Raw genomic sequence first — 12,296 nt, forward strand, 5'->3', positions numbered from 1 at the left:
GAAGAATAATACACCTTTTTCCTTCCCAAACAAATTATGCATAAGTCTCTGGAATACGGCCGAAGCCAGTCCAAAGGGCATTCGTTTGAACTGGAAACATCAAATGGTGGGATGAAAGCTGTGATCTTTCTGGATTTTTCTGACAATAAAATCTGGTGAGACACACTTGAAAGATCAATGGTTTAAAACCATGCTGCACCTTTAAGACAAGACACCATTTCAGTAATTTTTGGTAAGGGAAAACGGTCAATAAGGATGTTGTTATTAACGTGGCGTAAGTCCACACATAAACAGATTATTCCTCTGCTGCGGCGGGCAATAACCACAGGAGAAATCCAGTCACAGCAATCCACCGGTTCAATGACATCCATGTCTTTTAATCTTTCAAGCTCCTTAGAAACTTCCTCCCGTATCATTATGGGTACCATTCTTATCTTATGTACTTTAGGGCCTGCATCAGTTTTAAGAATAATTTCATGTTTAAGCCCATCCAGCATGCCCAATTGCTCCTTAAACACCTTCGGGTACTTCTTCTCCATTTTCTTTCCGATAGAGATACCTTCATCCACTACCAGGAATTTATCAATACTATTTGGATCCAACACGATATGAGGATTTCCTTGATCATGCCAGCCTAGTACAGATGGACCCCTCTTCGCCACATACAATTTCCCTCTGGCACGTCTGCCCTTAAATGCAAAAGACAACCACCTGTAGCCAATAATGTCTATTCTTTCACCAGTAAAACTCTCTGGTTTGATGTCGGATGGGTATAAGTATTTGCCAATTTTTTCTATAAACTTATCTCTCCATGCATCTTCATTCACAATCGTGAAAGGTGAACCAGAATCAGCATACATCTTTATTCTAACTCCACCAATACAGATGTTACATTCTGCTTTCCTTTAGTGTTCCTTTCCACAATATTGAGCACAAAGTTCTCTTGTAAATTCAAAACATTGTCATGTTCAGGGTTTTCCTCCTCACTTTCACTGCCGCTTTAACTTTTAGCGTCATGCACACATTTCAAAACTTCTTTTTCAAGCAAACTTTGGCATAATGTCCTACAATGCCACAATTACTACTTCTTTGCTAAATTGCAGGGCATGATTTACTATACGCCAAATGTTCTTTGCTGCCACAACGATAGCATGTTCTCTCCGCAGTTGCCACATTACTTTTTGGATCATACTTCCTACTATGCTCTCCTTTACGAGATGTAACCTTGCATACACTTGACAAATTCTTGTCTGGTCGCTGTAATTCTGTAGCACATCTCCCAGACATTTCTACCTTATGCACAATGGTTACTTCTTCCAATGGAGAGTCTCCATTAATTCATAAAAGTTCCTGAATAGTTGCGTTATTGACATGCATTACCAACTGATCTCTTAATAAATCATCATGAATGACTCCAAATTTGCAATCAATAGCCAGCTTTTTAAGTTCAGCAACATAGTCATCCACAGCTTCACCCTTGTGCTGTTTGCGTTGAAAGAATTTAAATCTAGTAATTCCTATGCAAACTTTTAGAGCAAAATATTTGTCTAAATCTTGTAAAGATGCTCGAAATACATTTGTATCACCCCCAACAATTCCTTTAGGCATTCGATGATAAGTTTTCAATCCCACTGGATCTAAGGAATGTAGAAGAAATCTTTTTTTCTGAACCGCCAACATTCTTTTATTTTCATCAATTGCTGCAATATTGTTTTCAAATACTCCTTCCACTCTACCCACTTCATGGAAAGTTCTGGATCAGAGACCCAAAAGCTGTGAGGAGGGTTAATTGAAAAATTTTGTTGAACCATTCCAATGTAACGCTTTATATAGAATAGCTAAAAACTGTTGTAGAGTCCAATCAGTATATATATATATATATATATTACCTACTGGCGGTCGCCAGTAGGTAGTTATAGTTAGGACCACGTTTCCATAGGAAAACCTCAACATTCTATTTTGAATAACTTTGGCGCCGGTCGACGAATCCTCGCGAATTTCTCAAAATAGGTGGGGCGCTACGCTCCGCTCCTACCCTGAAAGTCTCGGGGGGATTCGTCAAGCGGGGGCTGAGATAAAAGGGGGGTCCCAAAACGCGTTTTTCCCATGCATTTTTCCATAGGACCTTTAGAACGAGCTACAGCCCGAACGGCTGAACAGAATTACTAGAAATTTGGCAGAGAGGTAGTCCCTAGGTCAAGGAAGTGCCTTTTGTAGGTTTGGTGTAAATCTGTTCAGTAGATTCTGAGAAAATAGCCTTTAAATCAATATATATATCTGAGCCCGCTTACGGTACGCTTACCGTACGCTTACCGTACGCTTACCGTAAGCTTACGGTGGCGTGCGCGAGCGCGATTCTGATTGGCTCTTAGATCTTAGTAAACATTCGAATCGGCCGAAACCAGGAAGCGGCGTCCGCCATTTTGTCTCTCGCACTGAGTGTTGTTTATCAAACATGATGGCCAAAAACATGTTACGGGGCTGTTTTGACAACTCCCTCCCACATAGTCATGTTGAGGGAGTCCCCAAACATCCCCCAAGAGCAAAAACGGTTTTATTTTTTTTTCGGCAATTTCGCGGGGTACGCTTACCGTACGCTTACCGTACGCTTACCGTAAGCTTACCGTACGCTTACGGTAAAAAAATAAAAATAAAAAAAACACTATCCACACTTACCCCACCCCCTGTGCTTTTGGTGGCCGCAGGCCACCAAATGTGCAGGGCTTATTAATAGAGAAAAAAAACGTAATTTTGGCAACATGAAATTATAAAATCGAAATAAAAAAAACACTATCCACATTGACCTCACCCCCTGTGCTTTTGGTGGCCGAAGGCCACCAAATGTACAGGGCTTATTAAAGTTGATAAAAACCGTGCACGGAACGAACTGCGTTAAGTGGGCGCGCACGCCACAAATGGCGTAAAGTAACTTAGCATTTAAAAAACCGTACAAATTCACTGAAAAAACCATAGGTTTCACACACGTTATAGTTAGGAAATAGCATTTAAAAAACCTTGCTAATTCACTGAAAAAACCATAGGTTTCACACATGTTATAGTTAGCTGGACATTTTACTGATAAAAAACCAATGAAATTCCCCCGTTATAGTTACTGTAGGCAACTATAACTCACGCGACCGTAATCCTCTGCTGATGACATATGTGTCTTTATGAAAAAAAAATATTTGTAATATATGTATAGCTAAAATTTAATGGAAGAAGATATGGGCAAATAAGTGTCTAAATACAGTATTAGCATCAGCAGAGGATTACGGTCGCGTGAGTTATAGTTGCCTACAGTAACTATAACGGGGGAATTTCATTGGTTTTTTATCAGTAAAATGTCCAGCTAACTATAACGTGTGAAACCTATGGTTTTTTCAGTGAATATATATATATATATATATATATATATATATATATATATATATATATATATATATATATATATGTATATATATATAAAACCCAGAGATGTCCTGTGCATGAAGACGCACTCAACAGCAAGCACATTTTTCCAAATGCTTTAATCAGGGGAAACCGGCAAATGACATCCAGAACAGTATCGCCGGACGCCCCCTGGCCCCTTCCTCATAGGCAGTCCGCTCTGATCACAAACATGAATTCAAGGCTGGCCTTTATTCTCCAACTCTGCCCTCTGGTGGGTTTCACAGGTGAGTTAGTTCCATTTTGAGGATTCTGGTATCCGTAGTTTATAGCCTTGCAGTCTTTGTAAAGCCCTTCAGTGGGTTTTGTGATTAGGCAGTTATTTATCTTATTTTGTCTTCATGCACAGGACATCTCTGGGTTTCATAAATACACGGCAGTCCGGCTGTGACTGCGGCAATGAGCTGTGCGTTTAGCTAGAGCGCCATGAACCCCTGCTCTGACTGCGGTGATGAGCTGTGGGGAAGGTTTACAAGCCCCTTCCGACACTTTTGCACTGCAGTTGCGTCACTTTTGTGACGCAGCGGCGGTATAAGCAATGCGGCTAATTTACAACGTGATCAGAATTTCTGACGCATCTGTCAATCCTTGGGCCATGGTGCACCGTATTGTAAATATGGCGCATCCATGGTGGCGCAAGTGTATCTCAGGCTGGCGCAGGGAAAGAGACACATCTCTACAGATGCTTCAGTTTCTTGTACATCTGCCCAGTGTGTTTAGCTAGAGCGCCATGAAGCCCCCGCTCTGACTACGGTGATGAGCTGTGTGTTTGGCAAGAGCGCCATGAAGCCCCCGTTGTGACTGCGGTGATGAGCTGTGTGCCCACAGCCCTGGTGCTCCTGCACACTCACCATCGCTCCGCACAGCCTGGAAGTGGGACTGCACGGACATGCTGAAGTTACTCAGGTTCTGCTCCTGCTTCTTCTGCGTCTCCTTCACGCTGGAATCTGGAAAAAAAGAGGAGCTGAGGTCAAGGCTTCAGGGAGCTAGGTCTGGAGGGGCGTGCGCACACACACACACACACACACCCAGGGGAGGACACCTGGTTCCTCAAGCAACGACTCAACACTTTGGAACACCGAACTATGGGTGCCCTGAGACTCCTATGATCCGCAGCCCTAAGGTTCATAGAGGCAACAGCCCTGTACCCTCAGAGTGAATATAAGGGCCCATCCTGTTCTAGAGGTAACAGAGTCTGTGTCACCTGATCCCGTCCTGTCCTAGAGGTAACAGAGTATGAGTCCCCTGATCCCGTCCTGACCTAGAGGTAACAGAGTCTGTGTCACCTGATTTCATCCTCTCCTTGAGGTAACACACTCTGTGTCACCTGATCCCTTCCTCTCCTAGATGTAACAGAGTCTGTGTCCCCTGATCCCGTCCTGAACTAGAGGTAACAGAGTCTGTGTCACCTGATCCCATCCTGTCCTTGAGGCATCACTCTGTGTCCTCTGATCCTATCCAGTCCCAGAGGCAAAACACTCTGTGTCCCCTGATCCCACCCTGTCCCAGAGGTAACAGAGTCTGTGTGACCTGACCCCATCCTCTCCTAGAGGTAACAGACTCTGTGTCACCTGATCTCACCCTGTCCTAGAGGAAACAGACTCTGTGTCCTCTGATCCTATCTCGTCCTAGAGGTAACAGAGTCTGTGTTCTCTGATCCCTTCCTCTCCTAGATGTAACAGAGTCTGTGTCACCTGATCCCATCCTGTCCTAGAGGTAACAAAGTCTGTGTGACCTGATCCCGTCCTGTCCTAGAGGTAACAGACTCTGCGTCACCTGATCCCGTCCTGTCCTAGATGTAACAGAGTCTGTGTCCCCTGATCCCGTCCTGAACTAGAGGTAACAGAGTCTGTGTCACCTGATCTCATCCTGTCCTTGAGGCAACACTCTCTGTGTCCTCTGATCCTATCCAGTCCCAGAGGCAAAACACTCTGTGTCCCCTGATCCCACCCTGTCCCAAAGGTAACAGAGTCTGTGTGACCTGACCCCATCCTCTCCTAGAGTTAACAGACTCTGTGTCACCTGATCCCATCCCGGCCTAGAGGTAACAGAGTCTGTGTCACCTGATCTCATCATCTCCTAGAGGTAACAGAGTCTGTATCACCTGATCTCATCCAGTCCTAGAGGTAACAGAGTCTGTGTCCTCTGATCCCATCCTCTCCTAGATGTAACAGAGTATGTGTCACCTGATCCCATCCTGACCTAGAGGTGAAAGACTCTGTAACCTGAGCACGTCTTGTTGTAGGGGAAACAGCCTTTACAACGCATCCTTTTCCAAGCAATGCCTTTATATATCAGGGATTAGGGGATTGGTGGTAAGGGTATTGGGTTCTTAGGGCTTTTTTAGGGTTATGGGGTGGGTAAGGGTATTGGGTTGTAAGTGAATTTTTAGGGTTAAGGGGTGGGTAAGGGAATAGGGTGTTAAGGGTGTTTGGGTGGGATTAAGGGATGGGTAAGGTATTGGGTGGTAAGGATGGTTTAGGAGTGGGTAAGGGTACTGGGTGATAAGTGTGTTTTTAGGGTTTAGGGTAGATAAGGGTATCAGGGGATTTTTAGGGTTGGGGTAAGGGTTTTGGGTAGTAAGGGTGTTTGGGGGATTTAGCATAGGTAGGGGTATTGGGTGGAATAGGGTAGTAAGGGTATTTTTAGAGTTATGGGGTGGGCAGGGGTATTGGGTGATTTTTAGGGTTTAGGGTTGGGTAAGGGATTTGGGTAGTAAGGGTGTTTCAGAGTTTAGGGGTGGGCAAGGGTATTTTGTGGTAAACATCTTTTTTTTAGAGATTAAAGGTGGGTAAGGGAATACGGTGGTATGGGTATTTTAGGGTTTAGGTGTGGGTAAGGGAATAGGGTGGTAAGGAGGTTTAAGGGTGGTAAGGGTATTGGGTGGTAAGCATGTTCTTAGGGTTATGGGGTGGGTAAGAGTATTGGGTGATAAGGGTTTTTTTAGGGTTATGGTGTGGGTAAGGGTATTGGGCGATAAGGGTGTTTTTATGGTTTAAGAGAGGGTAGGGGTACAGGATGGTAGGGCGTTTTTAAGGGTTTAGGGGTGGGTAAGGGAATTGGGTGGTAATTGTGTTTTGTGGGATATAGGGGTGGAACTCTCTCTCTCTCTTCCTCTCTCTGTCTCTCCCTCCCCCCTCTTTCTCTTGCACTCTCTCTCTCTTGCCTTTCACCCTCTCTCTCTCCCGCTCTCTCTCTTCCTTTCTAACTCTCTATCTCTCCCTCCCTCCCTCTCTCTCTCTCTCTCTCTCCCTCTCTCGCTTTCTCTCACTTTCTCTCTCTTTCGCACTCTCTTGCTCACTCTCTCTAGCTCTCTTTCTCTATTTTTCTCACTCACTCTCCCTCTATCTCTAGCTCTCTCTCTTTCTACCTCGGTCTGTCTCTTTCTCTTTTTCTTCCTCTCTCGCTCTCTCTCTAACTCTCTCTCTCTCTCTTCCTCCCTGAGGGACAGAGGGAGAGGGAAAGGGGGAGAGAAAGGTGAGAATTAGAGGAAGAGAGAGGGAGAGAGAGGAAGAGAGCGAGAGAAAGAGAGAGACAGAGAGAGAGAATGACAGAGAGCAAGAGAGAGAGAGAGGGGATAGGGCAAGAGAGGAAGAGAGAGGATGAGAGAGGAAGAGAGAGAGAGACAGAGCGAGAGAGTGAGAGAGAGATAGAGAGAGAGATAACGAAAGAGGAAGAGAGAGAGAGCTAGAAAGAGAGGAAGAGAGCGAGAAAGAGAGGGGGCAAGAGAGGCAAAAGAGAGAGGGAGAGAGACAGAGAGAAAGAGAGAGAGAGAGAGAGAGAGAGAGAGAGAGAGAGAGAGAGAGAGAGAAGAGAGAGACAGGGCGGAGAGCGCGAGACAGCGAGAGAGGGAAGGAGATAGAGAGAGAGAGATAAAGAGAGCTAGACTGAGACGTTGGAGTGCGAGACAGAGAGAGGATGGGACAGAGAAGGAGAGAGTGAAAGAGGAAGAGAGAAAGAGCGCCAGAGAAAGAGGGGGAGAGAAAGAGAGACAGAAAGAGAGAGCGAGGCAGAGAAAAAACGCTTGAGAGAGAGGGGGGAGAGCGAGAGAGAGAGGGGGAGAGCGAGAGAGAGAGTGGGAGAGGGAGAGAGAGATAAAAAGAGAGAGAGAGAGGCAGGCAGAGAGAGAGAGAGATGGGGAGAGTGAGAGAGGAAAAGAGAGGAAGAGAGAGAGGGTAAGAGCGAGAGATAGAGAGGCAGAGAGACAGAAAGAGAGAGAGGAAGGGAGAAAGATAGAGATGGAGAGAGAGAGAGAGGAAGAGAGAGGGGAAGGAAGAGAGCGCAAGAGATGAAGGGAGAGCGAGAGGAAGAGAGAGCGAGAGAGAAGGGGAAGGAGCGAAAGGAAGAGAGGGAGAGAAAGAAAGAGAGAAAGGGAAAGAGTGGGAAAGGGAGAAAGAGAGGGGGAAAGAGAGATTGAGTAAGCAGGACAAGAGAGAGAGAAAAGAGAGAGAGGGGACGGAGAGAGAGGAGAGAGAGAGAGAGAGAGAGAGAGAGAGAGAGAGAGAGAGAGAGAGAGAGAGAAAGAGAGCAGGAAGAGAGAGGGGGAGAGAGAAAGAGAAAGAGAGAGTCGTACCCTAAACCAGTGCTCCCCTCAGTAGCCGATGGAAACCAGGGGTGTCACAGTCCAGCAGGCAAATCCAGATTGTACCCAGCTGTTTGTGAGCCAGCTACCTCCCTGATCACAGCACCCCGGGGTACCTCCCTGACCATAGCACCCTGTGGTACCTCCCTGATCACAGCACCCTGGGGTACCTCCCTGATCACAGCACCCAGGGCTACCTCCCTGATCACAGCACCCCGGGGTACCTCCCTGATCAGAGCACCCAGGTCTACCTCCCTGATCACAGCACCCCGGGTACCTCCCTGACCTCAGCACCCTGTGGTACCTCCCTGATCACAGCACCCTGGGCTGGGCTACCTCCCCGATTACAGGACCCTGGCCTACCCCCTACTCCCACACCCTGGGCTACATCCCTTGTACACAACAGTTCGAAGCTCTGTGGATCCCAAGAGTTCAACCTGGCTCGTAGATTCATTGTGAATGGATATCAAATACTACAAGGCCCAGAGGGCGTGGCAGGCGAGCAGCTGTGCCAGGGTGCAAGGAGTGTGCAGCCAGAACCGGTAAAATATGAATGTGTTACATTTGTGGGTGTGGGAGGGCAATGGTACAGCCAATGCAAAGCTCCCTCAGACTGGACACAGCAGGGCTCATCCTGTCCTAGAGGTGACTGTCCCCATTCTCTAGGCCCACAGAGGTGCCCGGCCTCCTATCCCTGATCCCTTCCAGCCCTAGAGGTGACCGGCCTTCTATCCCTGATCCCTTCCAGCCCTAGAGGTGACTAGTCCTCTATCCCTGATCCCTTCCAGCCCTAGAGGTGACCAGTCATCTATCCCTGATCCCTTCCAGCCCTAGAGGTGACCAGACCTCTATCCCTGATCCTTTCCAGCCCTAGAGGTGACCGTCCCTCCGTCCTTGATCCCTTCCAGCCCTAGAGGTGTACGGCCCTCTATCCCTGAACCCGTCCAGCCCTAGAGGTGACCACCCCTCTATCCCTGATCCCTCCCAGCCCTAGAGCTGACCAGCCTTCTATCCCTGATCCCTTCCAGCCCTTGAGGTGGCCGGCCCTCTATCCCTGATCCCTTCCAGCCCTAGAGGTGACCGGCCTCCTATCCCTGATCCCTTCCAGCCCTAGAGGTGTACGGCCCTCTATCCCTGAACCCGTCCAGCCCTAGAGGTGACCACCCCTCTATCCCTGATCCCTTCCAGCCCTAGAGCTGACCGGCCTTCTATCCCTGATCCCTTCCAGCCCTTGAGGTGGCCGGCCCTCTATCCCTGATCCCTTCCAGCCCTAGAGGTGACCGGCCTCCTATCCCTGATCTCTTCCAGCCCTAGAGGTGACCGGTCCTCTAACCTTTGATCCCTTCCAGCCCTAGAGGTGACTGGGCCCCTATCCCTGATCCCTTCCAGCCCTAGAGGTGACCGGCCCTCTATCCCTGATCCCTTCCAGCCCTAGAGGTGTACGGCCCTCTATCCCTGATCCCTTCCAGCCCTAGAGCTGACCGGCCTTCTATCCCTGATCCCTTCCAGCCCTAGAGGTGACCGGCCCTCTATCCCTGATCCCTTCCAGCCCTAGAGCTGACCGGCCTTCTATCCCTGATCCCTTCCAGCCCTGGAGGTGGCCGGCCCTCTATCCCTGATCCATTCCAGCCCTAGAGCTTACCGGCCCTCTATCCCTGATCCCTTCCAGCCCTAGAGGTGACTGGCCCTCTTTCCATGATCCCTTCCAGCCCTAGAGGTGACCGGCCTCCTATCCCTGATCCCTTCCAGCCCTAGAGGTGACCGGTCCTCTAACCTTTGATCCCTTCCAGCCCTAGAGGTGACTGGCCCCTTATCCCTGATCCCTTCCAGCCCTAGAGGTGACTGGCCCTCTTTCCATGATCCCTTCCAGCCCTAGAGGTGACCGGCCCTCTATCCCTGATCCCTTCCAGCCCTAGAGGTGACCAGCTCTCTATCCCTTATCCCTTCCAGCCCTAGAGGTGACCAGTCCTCTATCCCTGATCCCTTCCAGCCCTAGAGGTGACCGGCCCTCTATACCCTGACTCTGCGGCAGCTGAGCTCATCCAATCCTAGAAATACATTCCCTGCTCCCACCCATACCTAAAATCAAAGGCCTTGTTCCCCCTAATATAGCCATTTAAGACTGCAAGCCACAAACTCTGCATACTCCGCGTCCCTCAGGTCCTAGGAGTGACAGCCAGTCCTGCCCTAGATGTAACTTAGTCTCAATTCTCTGAGCACATCTGGTCCCAGAGAGGACAGATTATGTATCCACTGAGCTCCCCAGATTATAGATGTGACAGACTTTGTATCTCCCTGCACAGTCTAGCCCTCAAAGAGACAGCATTTCTATACCCTGAACCCATCAGGTCCCAGAGGGGACAGATTGTGTGTCCAGTGAGAGCATCAGGTCATAGCCCGTAGTCCAGCAGTCACAGAGATGACAATTCCTGTGTACTGTGAGCTCACAAAGGCCTCGATGACAAGCATTGTCTCTCCACAGACCTTCAGCACGAGAGGTGAGGGTTTGTCATAAAACTGATGCATCGTGTGACCCTGACAGCTGATGGTTCCTTCGAGCCCTCAGGGACTGTATCTCTGCTCATGCATAGTACTCACTGTTTACAGCTACTACAATGATGATGACGGTGAGCAGCAGAGCGCACAGTGCGAAGAGACTGTAGAGGAGCCGGGATGACCTGTTTGCAGAGGGGTAGAATAAGGCACTGGGAGGCAATCCTAGAGGAGAAGAACAGAGAAGAACAAGTCACTTACGTTCCATAATGAAGTTTCCTCACCTTTAGAATATCCCCAGGCACCAGACTGAATACAGAAAGCTTTCACCAGCAATGCTCCCACATGACAGTAGGTGGTGCTGTGCTGCTCCATGTTGACTCCATACAGCCCTCGATGTGACAGACCAGAGCCCCATATATGCACCACCCAAGCGTTGACACCAGTTTCTTGCCTCAATCCACACCCACCGAAGCGGAGTGTGAACAGTTGTTAGTAATAGTGTGCATATTCTTAATTTGAGATCTTTTCGGGTGGTAAAAAGAGGCCACTCCACAGAACGGCTAGCTGAGAGGGTAGTTTGGAATTTGTCGTTAGATAGAGTATTCACCAGAAAGAGCTTTACCAAAGGTAAGTAACATGTTCTTCTCATGTACTCCTAACCACAGATTTTTCACCATAGATTCGATGCCAAAGCAGTACTCCCCAGGTGGAGAGTCTGTAGATTGAACACATAACAAAAACTCTTGCAGGACTCAGTAGGCGAAAGCTCTATCCCACCAGACCTGGCTATCAAGGCAATAGTGCTTACTGAGCGTATGTACTGACGTCCACATTGCAGTCTGGCAGATGTCAAGGACAGGCACTCCATGTGCCAACGCAGTGGTGCCAACCTTAGCCCTTCTGGAATGGGCCCTCAGGCATTCCAGTGGCTTCTTCTTGACCAATGTGAAGCAGATCTTAATGCTGAGTACTGTCCTCCTCAACAGGATCCTCTTCTGCACAGCCTTCCCTTTCAACCCCGGAGAACCCCACAAAAAGCTCAACGTTCATACGGTGCTTTCTTCTACGATCAATATAAAAGCTTAAAGCACTTTTGGAGTCCAGCTGATGAATACTCTTCTCCTCTTTCGAGGAATGAGGTGGGGCAAAGAAATTTGGCAGGGGGATAGACAGCCCATCACGGAAAGGACTCGACTTTATGCAAGAAGACTGTCTGAGTACTCAAAACGAGTTGGTGGAGATCAGATGTACCAACGGTGCCGGAAGTTCACTCACACAATGAGCTGAAGTAATTGCAATGAGAAAAATAGTCTTCAAAGTAATGTTAAGAGACACAGAGAGCAGCAATGCATCAGCTCGAAGGGCAGGAACGTGTGAAACATTAAAGACCAAATTAAGTGCCCACTGAGGCATCACAAATGGTTTAGGAGGAAACACGTGTCAAGCCTTTTATAAACTTCATCACAGCAGGTCATTTCAACAAGGATGGCTGGTCCGGCAAATGCAAAAAGGCCCACAGATAACCCTCAGTAGTGTCAACTCCAATTCCTTGGTGGGTCAAAGACAAAACAAACAGAAGGACATCCAACAGGTTGGATTGTAAAGGGCACCACACCAAGCCCCCTAGAGTAGCACCAGAATTTCCCAAACTGATGATCAAATTGTTCGGCAGGGGTAGCAAGTGAGCGTGTTGTGGTTCTACTTTCTTTGAAACTTTCCAAGGCAGAATCAGCTTTTTCATCAAGAGGTGTGAGCCATCAAAAGACATATC

The 12,296-nt window shown here is 48.1% G+C and overlaps 1 protein-coding gene across 4 annotated transcripts in view; it reads right to left on the minus strand.

The window, feature by feature from the left end:
• Window positions 1-12,296, minus strand: part of LOC146782976 (asialoglycoprotein receptor 1-like) — a 172,316-nt gene that overhangs the window by 123,191 nt on the left and 36,829 nt on the right. For all 4 annotated transcript variants that reach the window (XR_014972186.1, XR_014972184.1, XR_014972185.1 and 1 more), the window contains exons 5-6: window positions 10,628-10,747; window positions 4,299-4,394 (exon numbers count right to left, since the gene is read on the minus strand). Coding sequence is in view for 1 of the 4 variants with exons in the window: in XM_085638440.1 (XP_085494566.1) it covers window positions 4,299-4,394; window positions 10,628-10,747 (216 nt within the window). In the remaining 3 variants the exon portion in view is untranslated. The remainder of the gene's footprint in view (window positions 1-4,298; window positions 4,395-10,627; window positions 10,748-12,296) is intronic.

This window comes from Triturus cristatus, chromosome 12 (assembly GCF_964204655.1).
Source record: "Triturus cristatus chromosome 12, aTriCri1.1, whole genome shotgun sequence".
NCBI classification, from domain to species: domain Eukaryota; kingdom Metazoa; phylum Chordata; class Amphibia; order Caudata; family Salamandridae; genus Triturus; species Triturus cristatus.